The sequence below is a fragment of the Carassius gibelio genome, chromosome A24, assembly GCF_023724105.1.
Source record: "Carassius gibelio isolate Cgi1373 ecotype wild population from Czech Republic chromosome A24, carGib1.2-hapl.c, whole genome shotgun sequence".
Taxonomy (NCBI): Eukaryota; Metazoa; Chordata; class Actinopteri; order Cypriniformes; family Cyprinidae; genus Carassius; species Carassius gibelio.
Window position 1 is genome coordinate 1192205 of NC_068394.1, and position 25484 is coordinate 1217688.

At 37.0% G+C, this 25484-nt stretch overlaps 1 protein-coding gene across 1 annotated transcript in view; it reads left to right on the top strand.

Annotated features, from left to right (window-relative positions):
- The first annotated feature begins 3616 nt into the window (after nt 1–3616).
- The window catches only part of LOC127946082 (uncharacterized), a 32131-nt gene continuing 10263 nt past the window's right edge, over nt 3617–25484 (top strand). Inside the window, 40 exon segments of the mRNA XM_052542397.1 lie at nt 3617–3735; nt 3874–3901; nt 4030–4242; nt 4353–4496; nt 4576–4732; nt 4828–4855; nt 4934–5039; nt 7320–7412; nt 7507–7570; nt 7647–7745; nt 7836–7939; nt 8375–8513; nt 8601–8719; nt 8899–9048; nt 9135–9305; nt 9394–9703; nt 9791–9867; nt 9954–10159; nt 10344–10467; nt 10552–10688; nt 10776–11031; nt 11858–12100; nt 12182–12358; nt 12453–12598; nt 12693–12783; nt 12867–13256; nt 13345–13471; nt 13551–13669; nt 13807–14003; nt 14164–14347; nt 14602–14767; nt 15121–15245; nt 15425–15733; nt 15827–16030; nt 16116–16412; nt 16506–16610; nt 16747–16842; nt 16937–17071; nt 17323–17339; nt 24951–25018. Coding sequence (XP_052398357.1) covers nt 4042–4242; nt 4353–4496; nt 4576–4732; nt 4828–4855; nt 4934–5039; nt 7320–7412; nt 7507–7570; nt 7647–7745; nt 7836–7939; nt 8375–8513; nt 8601–8719; nt 8899–9048; nt 9135–9305; nt 9394–9703; nt 9791–9867; nt 9954–10159; nt 10344–10467; nt 10552–10688; nt 10776–11031; nt 11858–12100; nt 12182–12358; nt 12453–12598; nt 12693–12783; nt 12867–13256; nt 13345–13471; nt 13551–13669; nt 13807–14003; nt 14164–14347; nt 14602–14767; nt 15121–15245; nt 15425–15733; nt 15827–16030; nt 16116–16412; nt 16506–16610; nt 16747–16842; nt 16937–17071; nt 17323–17339; nt 24951–25018 — 5881 coding nt within the window. The 5' untranslated portion in view covers nt 3617–3735; nt 3874–3901; nt 4030–4041.

A 25484-nucleotide genomic window follows, 5' to 3' on the forward strand; every position in this document is an offset into this window, starting at 1 on the left:
AATCCACTGTGAGACACCAATGTGTCCCTGAGTAAGACACTTAACCTCTAGTTGCTTCAGAGGCGTGCGACCTCTGACATATATAGCAATTGTAAGTCGCTTTGGATAAACCTAACCCTAAAATGAATAAATGTAAATGTTTATATGAGATTTGAGGCATTTGAAAACCATAAAGAATATGTAAATATGAAATGCTATTTTGTGCAGCGATAAAAAGCATATTTTAACAACAGTAAACGACCAAATTCCGCATGTGATCACAAAAGGAAGTTATTACCAACACTTGTTGGTGGTTTAAAGTGAGCTTTGTGTAAAAGTATACAAATAATCTCATAAATAGTCTTATGTAGCTTGATGCCATTGTTAGCTCTAATGCAGCTACAACGGGTGCAGTTCTTCTTCATAATGCATTTTCTCATAATAATTCATGCAAGGTCGTAAGAAATGTTTTTCGCATATTTTTATAGTCAGACTTTTGATAATAGTTGGCTAAATGTATACTGGGATTGAAGCTATGTGGCTTGGTAAACCTTGAAATACCAGAACAAAGGCTAATAATGGCTGAATAAAACAAAAGAATAATGATAAAAGAATAATGAGGATTATGTATCACACATGGCCAATGTGTGAAAGGCTCGTTTCGTAAGAACAATAGAGTCATGAATGAGGCAGTTTGCTGAGCCAAAAATTAGATAAAAGCACACAGGACAGCTTACAGGGGTCATAAATCAATTTAATTAGGCTTTTATTAGCCTTCCCTAAAAACACACATGACATGGTCTTAGAAAATGTTTAATAAAATTAAGTTTTAGTAATTATATCACAAATTTTCAAATGAAGCATTAGTAGACTTCTGGCTTTAGCTTCATTATGTTTCTAAAATCATATCCTACATCAACAAATTATTTTATACATTTAAAAAATATGTTTTTAATATTTTTATTTTCATGTTTGTAAACCTTGGAGTGTCAGCTTTGTGAACATATGTTGGATTATGTATCTAGTAAGAAACATCTTTTTATTTTGGGTATGTCATTTGTGTCTCCATACCAAAAAATGGGGGGTGAAAGGCAAGGGGTTTTTAACATTGCCTTAGCTCTTAAAAGGTCAAGGTGGTTAAACAATATGCCTTGTCAGCATTGAGGATGCATTGTTCTCCCTCAGTAGGTCATGTAACTTAAGCAGTAAGAGTTCCAGTAATGGACGTCTACAGACGTGTCCTACATACTGTGTCTCAAAGCATGACACAACGCTTGCTGATCTCTTCCATCATAAAGGGGCTCAAATGAATTTAACAGGTTATCTTTGTCCTCAAGGCTAAAGTAAAGGAAACAATGCCATGTAAACAAAACAACTTGAAGGGTGACCCACGGTCAGCTCTCTGAGGGACAGTAACAGACGTGAACCATTGCTCTGAAGCATATGAGGGCTATTTGTAAACTTTTGAGCATGGGTACACAATGCAGCAGATGCACGATGCATTTAGACTTACTAGTCAGTGTGCCTTTTTGTTTTGATATTCTGTTTATATACGTAATATCAAATTGATGTTGATATTTAAAATATCCACTGCACACTGATGTTTTTCGATACTCAATGACAATGTACAGACAATCATGATAACTGCAGTGTACTGCCACCAGAGGGTGTCATTTAGTTGAGCAATATACAATGCTTTCAAAAAGCGAGACCACTAAATAATGCAAATTTTATATTCTTCTAAATACATTCTGGTGTTAGATAAAAGTGGCATAACAAATTACAGAAATTATTTTAAAGTGGCAAACATGAAGTGAAACACAAACCCTGAAGATCTTTTAATCCAGTATTATCTGAGAATGGACCAAAGAGCACCTTGTGCTTCAGTTAACACAGATACTATACATGATCAATGTCACATTTACTATAGTGGCCAAAAAGTAGTCATTTTCTCATTCAGCTTTGTTTCAAATGTTTTTAAAATCATAAATAAAAAAAATAAAAAAAAAATAAAAAAAATTGGTCCACGATTAAATTAGATTTTCAAATACTGATTTTCAAATGTGGTCTCAAAATGTAAAAAAAAGAAAATAAAATTATAGTGTTTATTAATACTTTTAAATATTGTTATTATTTTACATTTTAAATGTAGCTAGTTTTAGCGATTATTTCGTTTAAATGTCTATATACATTATTTAGCTAACTTAGTACATCATAAAACTAAATTAAAATGAGAAATGTTGCCTTGACCCCTAGTTGAAATAAAATAATTGTACATTTTTGTAATATTGTACAGCAGTTCGTTTTTAAAGTAACACTTTTTTATGGTTTTAGTTAACTACAATAACCTTGTTTTGAACCCCACTGTATATCGCATCTTTTGGCTCAATATCACAAGCAATATCTTTTCTTTGAAACTGTTGAATGTGCTGCAGAAACAGCAGAGGACAAAAAGCCGGGACACGTTAGACTCCTATTTAACCCAACAGATGCAAGACCATACTATTCCAATGACAAAGGAAGCTCCAATTACAAATTAGCCATAAGGTTGCACTGTTTCTTCCATTCTTACTCCTGAGTGCCGATAAACAAGGGTTAGTAGACAGCTGAGAATGGTGTGCTGTAGAGGATGAGGGGCCTAGAATAGATCGTAAAAGTGCTAAGACTAAGTAAGGTGCTTGTTAGGAGGGTGCAGAATAACAGGGACGAGAGGTCAAGGCAGGATCCTATCCTCACAAAAGGTCTTGAGTAATGGCTGACACGGCTCCTCAACAAATCAACACTGTAGAGTTGATAATACAGTAATGCGGTTTAAAAAGTGATTGGCAGTTAAAGTGTTTAGTTTGACTGGTTAATCATGCTCTTTCTCTATCAATGTTACTTGCATTACTGCTGCATCACTTCTGTAAACATACAAACTGCTTTTTGTATCTTACAGAGTCAGTTTAATGCATTTGTTTTGGGAATCTTTCAAGGGTTCTTGAAGAACAAATGGATGAACTTGAATGACGCTTTTGTTCGTTTGACTGCACTTGAACTTGCTACAACCTGTAAACCACAGGTGATGATATATCAACTGCGTAGTCAAGAAAGGTCAAAGCTACAAACACGAACAAGCAAGAGTAGCAGCTGTCTCTGAATTGGAAGAGATCAAAAGGCCGCAAATATCCATTGTTGCCATTACAGCTGTCTACTGACAATTGTACTGTTCCCTGACAGCCATCTTGGTTTTTGAGGCATTGTTACCTTGTCTTTATCCTTGAGCACAAAGATAAACCTGTGAAAATGACTGCATCACAGGCATTAATTAAGCTTTGTATGATTAGGATTTGATTTAAACAAAAAGATTGTGTGAAGCAAGTTTAACTGTGGCGCATTTCACACAAGAGTTTCCACACCTGTTATGTTTTATGCACATAAAAAATTCAAAGATGGTGTAAATTTGGCTAATAGAACCAACTACAAATTATGACATGAGCATACTTAACTTTTGTAAAGATTTGATATCTTGAAAAATAACAAACACATGGGACAAAAATAGCACCATTGTGATTAAGATCCTTTCTTATCTTTCATGTTTCGCCACACACCACATGCTCAGACTGACACAGACATTTTTTTCAGGCACCCAAAAAAAGCTACACACACAAGTGACCCAGACCAAATACAGAGTCAATGTCACAGTCATTGTGCCTCTATATAAAGCGATACCTAACAACACAATGGTTCAAGCTCACATCATTGTACCACCTAAAGGTAAGATGGTTTGTGTTTGTTAATATCAAATCTTTGCTATACAGCAGCATGCATAATTTAGATTAAGTTGTTAATGAGGTCTGAACAATAGAATAGGATGGTTTTTTTATTAATGATGCTTATTTTTTTACTTGCAAGGACTTGAACTTTTATTGGATTTTATCTGGTAAGGCATGCCTTTATCCATTATTTACATTTTGTAGCTTGTTAACTGACAGATCAGTTGATGATTAGAAATATTAGGTATAGCTCATGATGAAATTAGTTCAGAGAATCTTGTTTTCTTTGCCTCAGTCTGACTGAAAGATGGGGGACGCCCTGATGGCAGAGTTCGGACCTGCTGCTTCCTTTCTGCGTAAGTCAGACAAGGAGCGCCTGGAGGCCCAGACTCGCATCTTCGACATGAAGAAGGAATGCTTTGTGCCTGATGCTGAGGTTGAGTACGTCAAAGCCTCTATCACCAGTAGAGACGGTGACAAAGTCACTGTTAACACTGAATTTGGAAAGGTATGGTTTAATATCTGTATTGTTTATATAGAGTAGTGGTGTCAATGTAGAGAACCTACAGACGTTCTTTAAATTTGAGGTGTGAAACATCTTTTTTATGTTATCCACAGACAGTAACTGTGAAGGACATTGATGTTCATCCACAAAACCCGCCAAAGTTTGATAAAATTGAGGACATGGCGATGTTCACCTTCCTGCATGAGCCCGCTGTGCTGTTTAACCTCAAAGAGCGTTACGCAGCTTGGATGATCTACGTGAGTGGCGTCTTAAAACGCTCACACATTTACTTTCTAACATATGAGCAGATCTGATGCTCATGTGAATCTCTTACAGACCTACTCTGGGCTCTTCTGTGTCACTGTCAACCCCTACAAGGGGCTACCAGTGTACAACCAGGAAGTGGTCACTGCCTACAGAGGAAAGAAACGAACTGAGGCTCCTCCTCACATCTTCTCCATCTCTGACAACGCCTACCAATACATGCTGTCAGGTGATGACTTGTAGTATTTATTTATGTTGTTTGCTTTGGGAGATTTACATTGCAGTGCATAAATATTAACTTTCTCCTTTTTTTCTTTCTCACAGACAGAGAAAACCAGTCTGTCCTGATCACGTATGTGTTACACACACAACATATTTTCTTTCTATGCTGCATTTTCTCAGAGTTTTAATTAAATGTTTTTATTCTTAGTGGAGAATCCGGTGCTGGAAAGACTGTGAACACTAAAAGAGTCATCCAGTACTTTGCCAGCATTGCTGCAGCACCAACCAAGAAGGATGCATCAATGGAGAAAAAGGTGCTTTATTCCCAAAATATTGGTTTATAATGGATGAATGAATATACCTTTTATATAGGCAAGGCAAGGCAAGTTTATTTATATAGCACATTTCGTACACAATGGTAATTCAAAGTGCTTTACATAAAAGAAAGTAAAATAATCATGAAGAAAAATACTAAAAATAAAACAAGCAATTTAAAAACTTTTAAAATGGTTAAAACATTTACTTAAAATGAATTTAAAAACAGTTAGAAAATGATTTTACATAAAAAAATAAAGTAAAATAGAAAACCCGTGAAAATATAGTGCAGTCAGCTCGGACATTACACAGTGCTCATTCAATAAATGCACAGCTAAACAGATGGGTTTTGAGTCTAGATTTAAATGTGACTAGTGTTTTAGCACATCTGATCTCTTCTGGAAGCTGATTCCAGCTGCGGGCAGCATAGGCGCACTAAAGGCGGACTCCCCTTGTTTTGTGTGAATCCTTGGTATTTCTAACTGACTTGATCCTAATGATCTGAGTGCTCTGTTTGGTTTATATTCAGTGAACATATCTGCAATATATTTCGGTCCTAGGTCATTTAGTGACTTATATACGAGTAAAAGTACTTTAAAATCAATCCTAAATGTAACTGGAAGCCAGTGTAAGGACCTGATGACTGGTGTGATATGCTCAGATTTTCTGGTTCTGGCAGCAGCGTTCTGGATGAGCTGCAGCTGTCTAATGTTCTTTTTGGGAAGGCCGGTGAGGAGCCCATTACAATAGTCCACCCTGCTGGTGATAAAGGCATGAACAAGTCTCCAAGTCTTGAATGGAAACAAAACTTCTTATTCTTGCGATGTTTTTTAAATGATAGTATGCTGATTTAGTTACTGCTTTGACATGACTACTGAAACTAAGGTCTGTCTCCAGAATCACACCAAGATTCCTGACTTGATTTTTAGTTGTTTGACCCCTAAAGTCAAGGTATGCATTCACCTTGAAAACGTCATCTTTGTTTCCAAATGCAATGACTTAAGTTTTTTCCTTGTTTAACTGAAGATAGTTCTGGCACATCCAACTATTAATTTCATCAATGCATTGGCAGAGGGAGTCAATGGGGCTGTAGTCATTTGGAGATAAGGCTAGGTAAATCTGGGTATCATCAGCATAGCTGTGATAGGCAATTTGGTTCTTTCTCATTATTTGACTTAGAGGAAGCATATACAGGCTAAACAAGAGCGGTGCAAGAATTGAGCCTTGTGGGACTCCGCATGTCATGGACGTCCACTTAGACTTATGCTCTCCTAGACTCACATAATAGCCTCTCCCTTCAAAATGGTGTTATCAAGATTGCTCTTTTTCAGGAGGGGCTTAACAACTGCAGTTTTTAGGGAGTTTGGAAATGTCCCAGAAAGAAGTGAGGCATTCACCACTTCTAAGAGATCTGCTTCTAAGCAGTTAAGCACACTTTTGAAAAAAGATGTGGGAAGTGTGTCAAGATAGCAGGTTGAAGATTTTAGGTGCTGCACTAGAAGAGGTCCAGAATTTTGCTATCAATTGTTTCAAAAATAGACATAGTATCTTTTTGATATTGTGGCCGAATCTGTCTAATGTCTGCATCACTTGAGGATGTGCTAATCGCCTTCCTGATATTGATGATCTTCTCAGAAAAGAAGGAAGCAAACTCATTGCATTTGCTGTCTGAGAGCATTTCACTGGGAATCTGACTTGGGGGTTTGTCAGTCTCTCAACCGTGGCAAAAAGAGTACGAGTGTTGTTTAAGTTACTGTTTATAAGGTTTGAGAAGAAGTTCTGTCTAGCTGTGACTAGTTTCACATTAAAAGCATGAAGGCTGTCTTTATAGATGCTATAGTGAATTTCAAGTTTCGTCTTCCTCCACATCCGCTCAGCTTTTCTGCATTGTCTTTTAATAGTCTGAACTGCTGTTGATCTTCTCCAAACTGATTTCTGTCTGTTTGTTTTCTTACTGACCATTATTGGTGCAATATCATCAATAACATTCTTAGCTTTTGAGTTGAATGAATCAAGGAGAATATCAACAGAGTCTGCAGAAATACTTGGTGTTAAAGATATAGTCTCCATAAATAGTACACTTTAGCATTGCATGCAAAAAAAAAAAAAAAAAAAACTTTCAATTAATGATGTCTTTATAAGTTAAGTATTAGTCTTTTTTCTTCCACTGTGACTTAGATTATTTATGGATTACTACTATTATTATTTTACTAGACTACATAAAACAATGCCATATGTCAATGTTATACCAAATGTTAAATAAAAAGTAATTTTCACAGGGAACTCTGGAGGATCAAATCATCCAGTGTAATCCTGCTCTGGAGGCTTTTGGTAATGCCAAGACCATTAGAAATGACAACTCTTCCAGATTCGTAAGTAGGGTTCAAATTGGTTTACATATTTTATATGTGCTTCACATTCTGTTGTATGAGCTTGTTATATATTGTAATCTTGCTTTATTTACAGGGTAAATTTATCCGTATCCATTTTGGAATCAGTGGAAAGTTAGCTTCTGCTGACATTGAGACTTGTAAGTATTTACTGCCCAACATCACTTGCATCCAGTGCATCTGTTTTGTTATTCATCTATGCATCAATTCATTTAGATCTGCTGGAGAAGTCTCGTGTCACTTTTCAGCTCAAGGCTGAGAGAGACTACCACATCTTCTACCAGATCCTCTCCCAGAGAAAACCAGAACTGCTAGGTAAAATTACCCATTGTATTCATAAACATTTAATGCATTTTTATTTTATTTTTTTAGTATTTTCTGATATATGTTACCATTTCTCCTTAGAGATGCTGCTCATCACCAACAACCCCTATGACTACTCCTTCATCTCCCAAGGAGAGACACAAGTGCAATCTATTGATGACCGTGACGAGCTGATGGCCACTGATGTAAGTGTTTGTTAACACATAGAAAGTTCACAATACAAGTTATCATGGTATAAAATATTAGTAGAAATAGTCCACCCCAAATGTTAAATTCTGTCATGAAGACTTTTGACAATGTGTATGACTGCATTTCTGCTGTGAAACATAAAATAACATACCGTTTATGCATATAATGATCAGAAGCTATCAGGCTCCAAGAAGTAATGGTCCACACAACTTGTTCTTCCGAAGCTATAGGATAATTTTGTATATGAACATGTTGGAAAAAACATCTCCTTTTGTGCTCCACTGAAGTCTGTCTGTCATGCTGGTTTAGAATGACTTGATGACTAAATGATTCAACATTTTGGCCATTTAAAGAGTTTAAAGGAAGACTAAATGAACTTATCAAAAGGAAGAATATTAAGCATTTTGACAGGCTCTCTATATTTACTGTAGGAAGCATTTGATGTGCTGGGCTTCACTACAGATGAAAAGGCAGGCATCTACAAGCTGACTGGTGCTGTCATGCACTACGGCAACATGAGGTTCAAGCAGAAGCAGCGAGAGGAACAGGCAGAGGCTGATGGGACTGAGGGTCAGCAATCCCAACTTCATAAATGGAAAAAAAGTCTTAGATATATTGTATATAGATTCAAAGCTCTGTATTCTTTTTAACATGTAGATGCTGACAAAGTCGCATATCTGATGGGTCTGAACTCTGCTGATCTCATCAAGGGTTTGTGCCACCCGAGAGTCAAAGTAGGAAATGAGTGGGTCACCAAGGGACAGAGTGTCCAACAGGTAAAAAATGAAAAGAGTATTCGGTAACTCTTTACAATAAGGTTCACTGGTAACTCAGAATGAACAACTGTATTTTCATTACCGTACATTAACGTTATACCTGTATATACAAACAAAATTGTTTCTCTGTAGAGTTTACAGTTTGTGAAATTCAGCAAATTTAATATTTCCTTTGTCAGGTGTACTACTCTATTGGTGCTCTGGCAAAGTCAGTGTACGAGAAGATGTTCTTGTGGATGGTTGTGAGAATCAACCAATCCCTGGACACCAAACAGCCTCGCCAGTACTTCATTGGTGTGCTGGACATTGCTGGATTTGAGATCTTTGATGTAAGATTACATCTACTGATTAATGTTAAGATCTTCAGTTTTTTTCTACTGCGTCATTGTGATTCTACAATATTTTCCACCTGCAGTACAACACGTTTGAGCAGCTGTGCATCAACTTCACTAATGAGAAGTTGCAGCAGTTCTTCAACCATCACATGTTTGTTCTGGAGCAAGAGGAATACAAGAAGGAGGGTATTGAATGGGTGTTCATTGACTTTGGCATGGACTTAGCGGCTTGTATTGAGTTAATTGAGAAGGTGGGTGAATATTAAATGAACATACTGTTGGGGGGGGGGGGGTCTACTTTTTATCATATTGACTGTCTCAATCTACTACTCATTTTAGCCCATGGGTATCATGTCCATCCTTGAAGAGGAGTGCATGTTCCCCAAAGCCAGTGATGCAACATTCAAATCTAAGCTTTATGACAACCACTTGGGCAAAAGTCCTAACTTCCAGAAGCCCAGGATTGTCAAGGGTAAACCAGAGGCGCATTTCTCCCTGGTTCACTACGCTGGCATTGTTGACTACAACATCTCAAACTGGCTGGTGAAGAACAAGGACCCTCTCAATGAGACGGTTGTAGGGTTGTTCCAGAAGTCCACCATGAAACTGCTTTCTGTCCTATTTGCTAATTATGCTGCTAGTGATGCAGGCAAGTATATACTAAAGTGTGAAATTAACATATGGTAATCACTTATTTTACTATATAATAGCAACAACAAACATATGCATTTCACAGATTCTGGAGCTAAGAGTGCCAAAGGAGGTACCAAAAAGAAGGGTTCTTCATTCCAAACAGTGTCAGCCCTCCATAGGGTAAGGTTATTTAATAATATGACACTACTTTTTTCTCACATGGTTTTAGTGCATATAAATTAAAATTCTTTATGGTCTACCAACAGGAGAACCTGCACAAGCTCATGACCAACTTGAAGTCAACTCACCCTCATTTTGTGCGTTGCCTGATTCCCAATGAGACTAAGACTCCTGGGGCGATGGAGAATCCTCTGGTCATGCACCAGCTGCGCTGTAACGGTGTGCTGGAGGGCATCAGAATCTGCAGAAAGGGCTTCCCCAACAGGATCCTGTATGGAGATTTCAAACAACGGTAAGTATGAAACTAAATGGCTTTTATGTCCTACAAAATAATTTATGAGTGATTCTAAGCTATTGCTAATTTCACCAACTCTGCAGCATTTACTAGAAATAAATATAAATACATATGTTAAAAAAAATAAATAAATAATGCACTAAAAGCATAAAATTATTGTTCATGTGTTTATTTTTTGTAGGTACCGGATCCTAAATCCAGCGGCTATCCCTGAGGGACAGTTCATTGATAATAAGAAGGGTGCAGAAAAGCTTCTGGGTTCTCTTGACATTGATCACAGCCAGTACAAGTTAGGACACACTAAGGTATTTTTTCATATTAACAATAACTTTTTACAAAGGCACTGTTCTATTTTCATTCTTTTTGACACAAATTTCTTTGCTATTCAGGTGTTCTTCAAGGCTGGTCTTCTGGGAACTCTTGAAGAGATGAGAGACGACCGTCTTGCACTTATTATTACTGGAATTCAGTCCAGATCTCGTGGTTTTCTATCAAGAATGGAATTCCAGAAAATTGTGGAGAGAAGGTTAGTTTTCAGCTCTTGGGACATTAATCTTTTCTCTAACTTGCAAGTTATAATATATGACTGAACTTTCTTATTAAATATCTGCAGAGATGCCTTGCTTGTGATTCAGTGGAACATCCGTGCCTTCATGGGGGTCAAGAATTGGCCTTGGATGAAGCTCTACTTCAAGATCAAGCCTCTGCTGAAATCTGCTGAGACTGAGAAAGAGATGGCCAACATGAAGGAAGAATTCCTGAAGTTGAAGGAGGTTTACGCCAAAACTGAAGCTCGCAGAAAGGAGCTTGAGGAAAAGATGGTTTCCATTCTCCAAGAGAAGAATGACCTTCAGCTTGCAATGCAGTCTGTAAGTTCATGTGGGACTAAAATTCAGCATTTTTTTATACAAGACCCACTAGAGCAGATGCTAATAGTTAGTATGCATAATAGGTGTGTTCATACAGTATATCACTTTTTAAAGGGTAATGAAACCACACACTACTTTAGGTGTTTGTGTTGCACATCATAGAAGACAATGTTAGCATCCGTTCATTTCAACTGTTGGATAATTTTAATTTTTTGCATTATTTTCATCTTCCGGGTTTAAAATCTACATCGTGTTGACGTCACAATTTGTGACATGTCAAGGAATAATAGTACATCAATGACGGGTTGGCATCTTAAATTTTTTTTAAAAAGAAGATGCTTCACTTAATTATTCACAACAGCTTGTGCTGATTTGCTATGACAAACACTTCAGATAGTGAGATGACATTGTGCACATTGAGAGAAAAGTTCATGGAACAGAGAAGAGTGTACACTAAGTGATAGTAACTATTTTTACACCTCCATGACACAACCCATCAAAAGGCTTATAAACGCCACAGAATAAGCCTTAAAAATAGTCAAGAGGTAAAACAGCGAATTGATATATATGTTTTCGCAGTCGGTTTTATATTAACTGAACAGATAATCTACATTTAATTTATACAGTGAACACTATGTAGTTCTGACAGAGATGGTTGGCTGTTTTTATTTTTCAATTCGTCAGAAAGTGGCCCGGTTATAGAGTGGAAAGGTTTAATCACCAGTGGGTAAGGTGGCTTGGTCTATGTGGGTCCAACCATCTATGGGTGACATCCCCTCGCCTTGCGGAAATAAACCTGTATTTATTTTTCTCCCCTCTCTGATAGGAGCAAGATAATCTTGCAGATGCTGAGGAGAGATGTGAGGGTCTGATCAAGAGCAAGATTCAGTTTGAAGGTAAAGTCAAAGAAATGACTGAGAGACTGGAGGATGAAGAAGAAATGAATGCTGAGCTGACTGCCAAGAAACGAAAGCTGGAGGATGAATGTTCTGAGCTCAAGAAGGACATTGATGATCTTGAGCTCACTCTGGCCAAAGTGGAAAAAGAGAAACATGCCACTGAGAACAAGGTCAGTTTTCAACAATGAACATATCTGAGATGTAAGATTGGTTTGCTAGGAGTCTCCTGATACAATTACACAATTCTGTAGGTTAAAAACCTGACAGAAGAGATGGCAGCATTGGATGAGATCATTGCTAAGCTGACCAAAGAGAAGAAAGCTCTGCAGGAGGCCCATCAGCAAACACTGGATGACCTCCAGAGTGAGGAAGACAAAGTCAACACACTGACCAAAGCCAAAGCCAAGCTGGAGCAACAAGTGGATGATGTGAGAGCCACAAAACATAACACTAGAGTTAAATCAATTTACTATTTATTTTTAAATATAATTATTATATATAATTATTTTGGATGAAATTTAGCTTGAAGGTTCTCTGGAACAAGAAAAGAAAATTCGCATGGATCTTGAGAGAGTTAAAAGAAAGCTTGAGGGTGACTTGAAGTTGACTCAAGAAAATTTGATGGATTTAGAAAATGATAAGCAGCAGATGGATGAGCGGATAAAGAAGTAAGATCTATTATATATTATAAAAGCTTTAAAATCTTGTTTTAATATTAAAAGACATTTTAATCCATTTGGTGTCATTTTGTTTATTTGGCAGAAAAGATTTTGAGATCAGCCAGCTCAACAGCAAGATTGAAGATTGTCAGGTTATAGAATCCCAACTCCAGAAGAAACTGAAGGAGCTGCAGGTTAAAATTCATCATTCTTAGATGGTTACACAGTTCGACTATTAGGAATGCTGGCATTAACTTTGGTTTCCTCACATAACCAGGCCCGAATTGAAGAGCTGGAGGAAGAGCTGGAGGCTGAGAGAGCCGCTCGTGCCAAAGTTGAGAAACAGAGAGCTGATCTTTCCAGAGAACTGGAGGAGATCAGTGAGAGGTTGGAGGAGGCTGGTGGAGCCACTGCTGCCCAGGTTGAAATGAACAAGAAACGTGAAGCCGAGTTACAGAAGCTGCGCAGAGACCTTGAAGAGGCCACTCTGCAACACGAGGCTACCGCTGCTACACTGAGGAAGAAACATTCCGACAGCGTGGCCGATCTGGGAGAACAGATTGACAACCTTCAGAGAGTGAAGCAGAAGCTGGAGAAAGAGAAGAGTGAACTCAGACTGGAACTGGATGATGTGGTCTCCAACATGGATCAGCTTGTAAAGGCCAAGGTGAGTAAGAGAAATGAAGGGTCTAACACATAGCTTATACATTGTCAGTAAAAGAAAGCAATCATCTATCATATATTTTATCTTCAAGGCAAATCTGGAGAAATTGTGCAGAACTCTGGAAGACCAGATGAGTGAGTACAGAACCAAGAGTGAGGAAGGCCAGCGCACAATCAATGACTTCACCATGCAAAAAGCCAAGCTGCAAACTGAGAATGGTAAAATCACAAAATATTGTTACCTGTCCCATAGTGATCATTTAAAAAAAAATCTAAATTTTTTGATATTGGATTTCAGGTGAACTGTCCAGACAGCTAGAGGAGAAAGACTCCCTGGTGTCTCAGTTGACCAGAGGCAAGCAGTCCTACACTCAGCAGGCTGAAGACCTCAAGAGACAGCTAGAGGAAGAGATCAAGGTTTACAAAATCTCATTCTCAGCTCTTTTTCTCTTTCTTTCATTTTTTTTTTTTTTTTTGCTAAAGAGTTAATTATTAGATATTTTATCTAATATTAGATACAAATTTACTGGAACCAAATATTTGTTTGTCTTTAGGCTAAGAATGCCCTGGCCCATGCAGTTCAATCTGCTCGTCATGATTCTGATCTGCTGAGGGAACAGTACGAGGAGGAACAGGAAGCCAAAGCTGAGCTGCAGCGGAGTCTGTCCAAGGCAAACTCTGAGGTGGCTCAGTGGAGAACTAAGTATGAAACTGATGCCATCCAGAGGACGGAAGAGCTGGAGGAAGCCAAGTAAGACGTTTTGGCCTTTAGTAATGAGAGAAAATATCTTTGGACTTTTCCGTTGGGATTTGCCTATTAAACATTAAAACTTTATTAAACGTCCAAAATTCAGTAGTGAATGATACTTCAGATGGTCAAATATATTTGGTATTTTTATTATTTATAATAGGAAAAAACTGGCTCAGCGTCTGCAAGATGCAGAAGAAGCTGTGGAAGCAGTCAATGCTAAATGCTCCTCTCTGGAGAAGACCAAGCACAGGCTGCAGAATGAGATTGAAGATCTCATGGTGGATGTGGAGAGATCCAATGCTGCTGCCGCTGCTCTGGACAAGAAGCAAAGAAACTTTGACAAGGTAAGGGAAAGAGAAAGTACCTTGAAAGCAGTGACTCACAGTTTCCATATAATTGCAAAATCGAAATGAAGCATGTAAAGTAACAATAATCTTCAGAAAACTGTCAATGTTAAATTGATATAAATTAAAATTTCTATTTCTATTTCTAATTTCTAATTTCTAAAACTATGGAGAGGGTCCAGTACTATTCTTTAATCGAAACATATTGGATTAAAATGGTTCTGCTCTTATTAACATTGTTAACTTTAAACCAGGTTCTGGCTGAGTGGAAGCAAAAGTATGAGGAGTCCCAATCTGAACTGGAAAGTGCTCAAAAAGAAGCTAGATCTCTGAGCACTGAACTCTTTAAATTGAAAAACGCATATGAAGAGTCACTGGACCACCTGGAGACCATGAAGAGGGAGAACAAGAATCTCCAAGGTAAGAATGGTTTTACATCTCCAAACCATTAGTTTAATACCTGGTATTTATAAGGTCATAAGTTATTTTGTTGACACTTCAATATAGGAACTAATTCTCACTATTAACTAGTTAGCATGCCTATTATTAACATATTGTCTGTTTATTAGTACTTATAAAAGCACATATTCCGCATGACCATATTCTACATCCCTAATCCTACACAATGGCTAAAGTTAAACTACCTTACTAACCAATAATAAGCAGATTATTAAAATCTAGAAGTTTACTGATGCAAAATCCATAGTTAACAGTTTGTTAATAGTGAGAATTTGACCTTAAAATAAAGTGTGACCATTATTTCTATTGCACAGAGGAAATCTCTGACCTCACTGAGCAACTTGGTGAGAGTGGGAAGAATATTCATGAGCTGGAGAAACTTAGGAAACAACTGGAGCAGGAGAAACAAGAGATACAATCTGCTTTGGAGGAGGCTGAGGTAAAACAAAAGCAACCCCCCCATTTTATATTCAGCTGACATTTTTTTTTTAAAACAAGGAGTTGTTTAAAGCAATTGATAATTCCATATTATTTTAAGGGAGGTGAGCTCCTACCCCAAAACAAAGGGTTACACAAAAATGTGATCTCAGTAATAACACCCCTTTTTTCTCTTCATAGGGTTCCCTTGAACATGAGGAAAGCAAGATCCTTAGAGCTCAGCTGGAATTCAATCAGATCAAAGCTGATATTGAACGTAAACTGGCTGAGAAAGATGAAGAGATGGAGCAGTCCAAGAGGAATCAGCAGAGAATGATTGATACCCTTCAGACCTCACTGGAATCAGAGACTCGCAGCAGGAATGAAGCTCTCAGACTGAAGAAGAAGATGGAGGGAGACCTCAATGAGATGGAGATTCAGCTCAGCCAGGCTAACAGACTGGCATCAGAATCTCAGAAACAACTCAAGGGACTTCATGGACATCTTAAAGTATGATGAATCTTTGGTTCAGATTTGATGATGCTTACATGAAATAACACTTGGTCTGTAGTCTTTTTCATTTGCACATCTTGTACTTCACAGGACTCCCAACTGCAGCTGGATGACGCTCTGCGCAGTAATGATGATTTCAAAGAGAACATCGCAATTGTGGAGAGACGTAACAATCTGCTGCAGGCTGAACTGGATGAGCTGAGATCAATGGTGGAACAGACTGAGAGAGGAAGGAAACTGGCTGAGCAGGAACTGCTGGACATCAGTGAGAGAGTCCAGCTCCTGCATTCTCAGGTAATGACACATCTGTACTAGATAAAAAGTACTAGTAAAACCCTCATCTTGAAACTATATGAATGTCAATATTGTCTATGTTTAGAATACCAGTCTGCTGAATCAGAAGAAGAAGCTGGAGGGAGATAATTCTCAGCTTCAGACTGAGGTTGAGGAAGCAGTGCAGGAGTGCAGGAATGCGGAGGAAAAAGCCAAGAAGGCCATCACTGATGCTGCCATGATGGCAGAAGAGCTGAAGAAGGAGCAGGACACCAGTGCTCATCTGGAGCGCATGAAGAAAAACATGGAGCAGACCATCAAGGACCTACAGCACCGTCTGGATGAAGCTGAGCAGATCGCAATGAAGGGAGGCAAGAAGCAGGTCCAGAAACTGGAAGCCAGGGTAAGCTGCTGATGTTTTTGGAAACAAGTCTATTGTGCATTCTGTAAAATGTTCATTCTGCTTGATTAGCTAAAATTCTTACACATCTGTTAGGTGAGAGAGCTGGAAAGTGAGGTGGAGATAGAACAGAGAAAGGCCAGTGACTCTGTCAAGGGGATTCGTAAATATGAAAGACGCATCAAAGAACTCACCTACCAGGTAGGAAAAATATTGACTACAAGCAGTTTTTGCCTTGGACTATTTGATTGTTATTTTCTAAATACATAAAATGTATTCAATTTATGAAATGTATACATATACTGCAAGTCCTTAAACTATTTATTGCTTTCCATAGACTGAGGAGGACCGTAAGAATCTGGCTCGCCTGCAGGACTTGGTGGACAAACTCCAGCTGAAGGTCAAGTCCTACAAGAGAGTTGCTGAAGAGGCTGTAAGTATACTTCCCAGAGTGCCATCATAGGATCAAATTTAGTTATTTCATATGGCTAATTCTGATCTAAAATCAATTAATGTATATTCTATAGGAAGAACAAGCAAATTCTAGCCTGGGCAAGTTCCGTAAGATCCAGCATGAGCTGGATGAAGCAGAGGAGAGGGCTGATATTGCTGAATCTCAGGTCAACAAGCTGAGAGTCAAGAGTCGTGATACAGGATCCAAGGTAAGAGCAAGCAAAAATAAACACATATTTAAACTGCCTGATATATTCTAAATCTGCACTCTTTAGTTACTCTTTACTAGTGAAAAATCAATTTATATAATGCACTTGTTGAAATGCACTTGACCATTCCAAAAACAAGACAAACAAAAAAAAACATCCATGTCAATTATTTATGAGTTGAGTTCAAACCATTTTGAACTGGATTATGTTAACATTATTTTCTTTTAACATTTTTTTTCTTTTCCCAACAGAAGGGGGCTGATGAGGAGTGAAAATATTAACTAGATCACTGCAAACATGGATTACTGTGATGATCTCTTCTGTAGTTCAGTAGAATAAAGCATACATGCAAATGAATACTTCATCTACTTTTGTCTTTTTTTTTAAACCATGCAGACATTCCAATATCCAAACATGATGTCTGAATGTACTGCATGTGCCACAGAATAGGCTAGTCTATTATCACCTCTAATTCAAACTAAATAGAAACATCTCTTCAACTAACCTTTGAAGTAGAGTCAACTATACAAAGGGGTATTTTACCCCAATTTTACCAAACTAATGTAAACCACACAATACAGATTAAGTTAGAATCCATTGAGCATTACATATCACTCTTTGTATATTCTAACATGAATCTGATTCTTATGGATTCATAATTTCGATTCCAATTAAGGTAAAGAGGTTGCTCCTCTTAAGTTGAAAAAACAAACACAACTCTAAACTCTACTTGTTCACTCAGACATACCTGTAGAAGGGCTGAATGTAAGTGGAATAAAGATAGATTACAAGTTTCCTATGAAATCCTAAAGGTCTCTCTCTCTGCATTTCAGCGAGCTGCTAATGATGCTAAGCGTATATATCTCTTAGAGGTATTTTTAATAACACTACTAGACCTAGTCTTATTCACAATAATTGATTCTGCTCTCAATCCCACTATTAGTCATTTTCCTGTGACATCTGTTTATCTTTGTGAGGATCATTTTAATGATAAAATCTCACTGATTAAACCTCTATTGCCTTTGTAAGCCTATACACCACTTGATGTTCCTTTCTGCTCTTCTACATGGTTTGTCTTTGAGTCCATAACCTTGGACTCTCTTAATGAGATTGTTGCTGGTTTGAAACCTGCTAGTTGCCCTCGGGGTGTGATTCCCACACATTTTCTTAAGCAAGTCTTTCAAGCTATCGACCCTGATTTGTTGTTTGTCATCAACAAATGTCTTTCTATTGGGAGTGTATCTGAATGCCTTAAACATGCCTCTGTTCTGCCTCATCTTAAAAAAACAAATTTGAATCCTACTCTTTTGAGTAATTTTTGCCCAATCTCAAATTTACCTTTCCCCTCAAAAATTGTAGAAAAAGTGGTCCTGAACAAACTTTTGCCTTTTTTGAATGATAACAATAAACACTAGAAATTTCAATCTGGTTTTAAAGCCCATCACAGCACTGAATCGGTCCTCTTAAGAGTTATGATTGATGTAATGCTTACCACCGATACTAGGCAGTCTGTGGCTTTGGTTTTGCTAGACCTTAGCTCTGCATTTGACCTGGTCGATCACACCATTCTCTTATCATGTCTAGAATAATGTATGGGCCTTCAGGGTACAGTGTTCCAATGGTTTCACTCATATTTAACAAATAGGAGTTACTCTGTCTGCCTCGGGCACCATTCTTCCTCTAATAAACAGCTAAGTTCTGGTGTCCCTCAGGGCTCTATTCTTGGCCCGGTACTGTTTAATCTCTACATTACCTTTGGATTCTATTTTATCTAAATATGGTGTATCTTTTCATCTGTATGCCGACTACACATAAATATAGCGCAATGATAAGCTTGCCTTTACGCCTATATTTGACTGCTTAGACTAACTGAAACTTTGGCTTGCTAGTAATTTCTTAAGTCTTAATGAGAGCAAGACTGAAATTATCTTGTTTGGTTCAAATGATCACAGCACTTATGATGTTGATCTCAATACTCTGTTACCTTACAGTTCCACCTGTGTTCAGAATCTGGGGGTTTGTTTTATAACAGGCTTAAATTTGATAAGCAGATATGTGCTGTGGTTAGGTCTTGTTTCTATCATCTTCGTCTTTTAGCAAAGGTGAAGCCCTTCTTGTCTAGTAAGAATCTTGAAACTGTCATGCATGCATTTGTAACATCTCACCTAGCCTATTGTAACCCTTTGTATATTGGTGCCTCTCAGACTTGTGTCACAGTTAGTCCAAAATGCGGCAGCCCGACTCCTCAAAGTTTTTAAGTCTTTGCGGAACCAGGCACCACAGTACCTATCTGAACTGCTGCATCCACCTTCTCAGTCTAGATCACTTAGATCTAGGAAATCTGATTTACTATATGTTCCTACTTAAAAACAGGTGATCGCGCATTTGCGGCCATCAGTCCTAAGTTACGGAATAGCCTTTATTTTATTTTAAAGAGGGGTAATTATTTTCTATACCCACTGTAAAATATTGTTGGGAGCAGCATTGTTGGACTAAGAGTGTACAGTTCAGCTCATTACATTTCAGAAGAATCTCTTTCTCTTCAATTGTGATGGCAATATATTTTAAACCTAAACCTAACAAACTCAAACAAAAAATGTGAGCTGTAATGGTCAATCACCACCACCTGAGGGCACATACACCCTTAAATCTTTCACGGATCATGCTTCCTTTAAAGGTTTCCCTGTATGGCAGATTGGGGCAGGTTGTCACATCTTTCAAATTCTAACACTTTACCTTCACTTGTTCGGTTAGTTCAATGCATTTAGTAGTTTATTGTCACTAGTCACAATACATTTTTAGTATCATTAGTTAATGTTGAACAATAATTTATCAATCTAGGTTTGACGTTAATTTATATTAGATTTGCATTATTTTTCATCCTTAATTTATGTCCTTTCATAATATGCCAATTTTAATTTTTACTAACTAAAATGTTACAAATGTATACGCAGAATTTAACATGACCCTACATTCATAAATGCCCTACGAGTGTTGTTCATTGCGAGTTCATGTTACCAATGCATTAACTAATGCATAAGCAAAATATATTTAATTGCACCATGCAAAATAGAGAAAAAAACTGTGTGAGTACAAGAAATCGGCGATAACTGTATGTATGCGTCATACAGCTGACTTCGATCTTAAATGTATATCAGCATTTATTCTGTTCACTTAACCAAAATGTAACCAAAATGTATGAATGATTTTAGAAATTAAGTTTGAGGGACATACTTCACAAATAATAAAAAAACGCATATCTAAATAAGGCATACGTAGTTTGCACAATAACCCAAACTTTATAGTTTCTAAAACATCACAATGTGACATCTTCTCCCACTCTCCTTTACTTATCAGAACACATTCTCTGTTAATAACCATATGAACAGAATCACAAATAAATGTCATATTTCATCCCAAAGTTTTGAAAAGCAAAATTAATAATTTTTTTTGTTTTTTTAATTTATTTTTGATGATTTATTGTTACGTTTTTGGAAGAGAGTGTAAATTAAATTCAGGTCAAATATTATAATGCTTCAGATTTTAAATTATACTGTTTATTTGACATATTTTTTCCCACATAGCAGCAACGAGAATGAGATTTAGAACGTTGAGGTTTAGGATTTGATTTCTTTATGCAAAATAGTTTCTGTGAAGTATGACCCAGACATTTCTTTAAGGTTTTGTGACATTAACCCATGGACAGTTATAACCAACAACAACTGGAATGAAATTAGTATTTTTTAATTCATCAGTTTGTCCATTTACTCATTTTACTTTATTAGTTCTCACATTATTATGACTGTGTGACGATTTTTGTTTCTTCAACGGTTAAATCAGTATTCATAAAATTATATTTGGCTTTTATAAAAACATTTTTCCCGTCAATTAAAACAGTGCAACTAAAAATCTAAATGAAAAAGCATTACCTTCATCCGTGCTTCAGAGGTGTTTGGTCTTCTCCTGCAGGGAGCACAATGTGTGTGTGTTTGACAAACAGTCATTGAAGTGTGGTAAAAACACCAGAAGCAAGAGAGTGAGGGGAGAAAAAAGAAACAGTTGCAAAGCAGAGGTCAAAAATCTTGCCAATTTGCATACAGATAGATCGATTATAAAAATGAGGTAGGTAGATGGACAGATCCATAAAAATGGGTTGTTAAAATGTTTACATATGTTACTGTTTTTGATCATTAACATATGCATCCAAACTCAACTCAAGATCCTGTCAAATATGCATTTCTAAAAGTCCAAAAAAAAAAATTATACACTGTGCAAACTGTGCTGAAGATACTAGAACAAGCAGAAAATAAGAAGTGAATTTTTCAATTAAGATACTTATTTTGTTAAGGAAAAATAACTAGAAAAATGTCAAGAATTAAAAAAAAATCTGGTTTCCACAACGTGCACTTATGAGCAAAAATCTGACTTTTAAAATTAAGATTTGAAACTCTTGAAAACTCAATGTGATAATTGTTTTAGCCATCTCGCCCAGCCCTACCTGTATTATTTGCTTCCATCATACAGCTGGCTTGAGCAAGGGATAATGAAGAAATGACAAGCAACTCAATCAAAAGAACTAAAGCATCATGGGACGTCCAGTTGGACGTTTGCGAAGTAAATCAAACAAACAGACACCCCCTCTATCCATTATTAGCCTGCTCAATGGTCACGATGCACAATGGTTCAAGTCATTAACCTTTTGGTGAGGCGAGGCGTCAAAGAGCCTAAACAGCTGAGAATGAACCACCTCCGTCTCAGAGAAGAGTGTGGATAGGAATGTTCCACCTCGTCATAGCAAGAGACGGAGCTGGCAGCTGAAGGCAAAAGAGACAGGACATTGGGGTTCTCAGATCTCAAGGCCTTAATGAGGCACACACGCTTACCACTAAAACCACGAAAGTAACCTGCTGCAGACAATTTCACATTCGACTCAGTACCTTCTCAGTACCGTCTGCTTGGCCATCCCTCTACATTGCGAGTTAATCACCCGCATATGCAACGAAATCTCCACTCTAAGCGACTAAATGATGTCTCAGATTTTTCTCGCCAGTGTGTGAGCTGGAGGCGGAGTATAAGTTTAGCACATATCTATTTTCACTCGCCGAATACTCAGACTGAGCACTGTTTTGAGCTGAGTTTCACGCTCCATCAAGCGATCTGTGCTGTTTTTCAGTTCATCTGAATGGATGTGCAACGCACCTGTATTTGACACACTGTAAACTCTAGTGTGAAGGTGCACGAGTCGCTGTCGCTTTGTCTCGCACACACAAAGAGAGAGAGAGAAAGAGAGAGAAAGAGAGAGAGAATATTGACACACTACCTGTAAGCAATATTCTTTGTTGTATTTTCCTATTAAAATAATGGCGTTCCTTTGGAATTCTTCAGCTTTTAAGAACTCATGGGTTTTCCGGTAGTGGGCCGAGCTAATGTGCGAATGACAATCTCATTGGCTGGCACTCACCTACAGTATTATAGTCCTTGTTTTGATTTCAGCAAATCAGTGCGAGCGAACGCACAAAACTTGATTAATATTCATGAATCCTTGATGCATTTTATAGTTCTCATTAGTAGCATTTGTATCATCATTATCTAATGAGTATTTTTGTCCCAATTGTTTTTTTTTTTTTTTTTTTTTTTTTTTACAGAAACACTGATTGACCAAAAAAGAACCACCACCTCTCCAGTTAATATGTTCAGTTAAAATGACTAGTATGCATTCAAACATGGTTATCAAGTTTAATTCTAATTACTAAAGTTCTATTATTAAATAACACTTGATTATTATAATGCTTGACTAAGTGATGTTGATCTATCTATATATCTATCTATCTATCTATCTATCTATATATATGTTCTCTTAATTAAACACGTCATGTAAGCAGCTAATTATGGGCTGGTGCTGTACAGTTGTAATGTAAAACACAATTATTATTTAAATAACTCATTTTTATTTTACACAGGGGTTAAATAATAAAAAAAAATCTTTATGCAATGACTCTGACAACTTTAACATTTGAAAGGATACTATGGCAAAGTTATTGCTTTCTTTATTCAAACTGATTTTCTTTTTCATGAATATATGGTTGACCTGAAGAATGAAAACTGTATCATACAAATTATGAAAATTATGAGCTATATCACTGCTTATCGACACTAGGGGTGTGACAATATACTTCGCTCACGAGATGAGACAAAATACAGATACTTGGTTCACTACAAGAACACAATATTTTAAAGCTGTTAAGAAATTTTCAATGACAAAATATTTAAATGACAAAAAAGTAAAATAATGCAGTTGTATTTAGAAATATTTTAACTAATTTAAGGCTGTAATTAATGAGTATTTTGGTAATCAAGTGAACTACTGATTATTTTGACAACAATAATCTTATATTTGTTAGTAACACAAACAGACCTAAGTGGAAACGAGGCTTTAGTATGACTTTTCTATATAAACTAACGGTGACGCAATAATAATTGGTTCAAATAAAATATCAAAACCAAGAAATTACATGATTGTGTGTACGTGTTTTGCTGAACAACACTGTTAAAATACATAATGTAATATGCCTAGTAAACAAATACCTGCAGAGGACGCAGTTTAAATGTTTAAATCCATTCAATTTTAATATTTGGCCACATGCAGAAACTTTTATTTTCAAATCGCGATGTACAATACATGGCATATTTAGTCACAGGCTGATGAATTCACCTACGTTGGCAAATGTTTATAAATGATTTACGCTACAAATCTGATGACTCTGAACGGTTTACAAATCTCTGCTGTTTTATAATTAGCTTTTATATGTAAATATGCGCTAGATGGACATCTTTGATTTTTGCAGCTTTTTGTCACGCTTCTCCATTCATCATAAGTGCTGCGAGTCTGCAATTGGATACTATTGTGCACGACTCCTGTTTATAAGAGCAAAACATTCTGATTTGGCTAGTAATGTTAGTTTGGTTGATAGTGAAAGTTGATCCTCTCATACCATTGGTAGGCGAACTCGTGGACTCGAAAGTAATATTAATAAACAAGATTTTATTTATTTTTATAAATGTATGATTTTTTTTTTCCCGCAGCCAAACGCTGCACGCCAGAAATCCCTCACGGTGCTCAAGAACTTTAAACCCTGTTTACAATTAAATATTACAAATAGCAATATTTAGAAAAGTAATATTACAACAGTAATATGTCCTGTTAAATTTTTATTTAGTAGTTTTTTTTTATATATATATATGTTTAGTTAGTAAAGCTAACAATATTATTTTTGTTTAAAAAGCTTTTTAAAATCTCAAATTTTATCATTTTCTCCTCAAATCATGCACTTTTTAAATATGTCTGGTATAAGTTCTTCATCTTATTATACGCTATCATTTTAAATTGCAAATGAGAAAACATTGAAACTCCTCCATCCGTAGTGGGTTTGCAAGTCACAATCAGATAACTTTGAGGATAATAAAATTAAAAAAAGAGTGTGAACAATGTTGTGACCTTCAAAGCCAAAACTGACAACTGGATCCAGTGAACACCAGAGTAGGGTGCTATGAATGTGATATTCAAGGACCATGACAACTGACTTAAATAACAGAAGTGAATATAATTCGTATGCATGCATGCATGTTCTAACAACAATACTTTGATAATGATGTTGTTAAAAGGATGACGTGTTCATCCTAATCCTAATGTTAAAAGATCCCATGGTTCCTAATAAAAGATGCGCTACTTGCAACAATTCACACCATAGCATTTGTGGCACAAAGAGCAGCTGCTGGAGCCTCACACACTGCAGAGGCCCCCATCTACAGCTGTCTCCGATCCTCAGCACTGACTGTAAAGAAGCTGAGAAAATGCCGTAAGGTTATCTTTGTCCTCAAGGATAGAGGAAAAACAATGGGATGTCAACAAGTGCAAGAGCCTGAGGTCCAGTGACAATGGAGCCGTAGGTCTAAGCTGACCTTGCGCTACGGCACAAAAAAGACCAGCTGTTGGTTGTCCGTCACTTCCATCTATAGACACACTTCAATTATTTCTCTCCACTTAGTCTCAAACCATGACATATTGGAACTTCTACAATGTGTGCAAAAGAACAACCGGATATCTCACAAAAACGGTGATTGGTGCTGAGCTGACAGTGGCACTTTAGATAAATGGAATTGATTAATGGTTTAAATTAGCTAATTAATTCTTTAAGTAGTCACTGGTGTCTTCTCGAACAATAAATCTCTGCTAGTGCATTAAGATTTAATATTAATTGGATGCATCATGTTGGCTCTTTACAAAGCATATCTTTATGAGAAACAATGGAGAGGCTGAGCAAGACAATGACAATTCTAGCAACATACCATGCCAGGTTCACATTGCTCAGATGTCAAGGGGTGTCCTGCTGTACGAGGAAGGGTTCCAAAATAG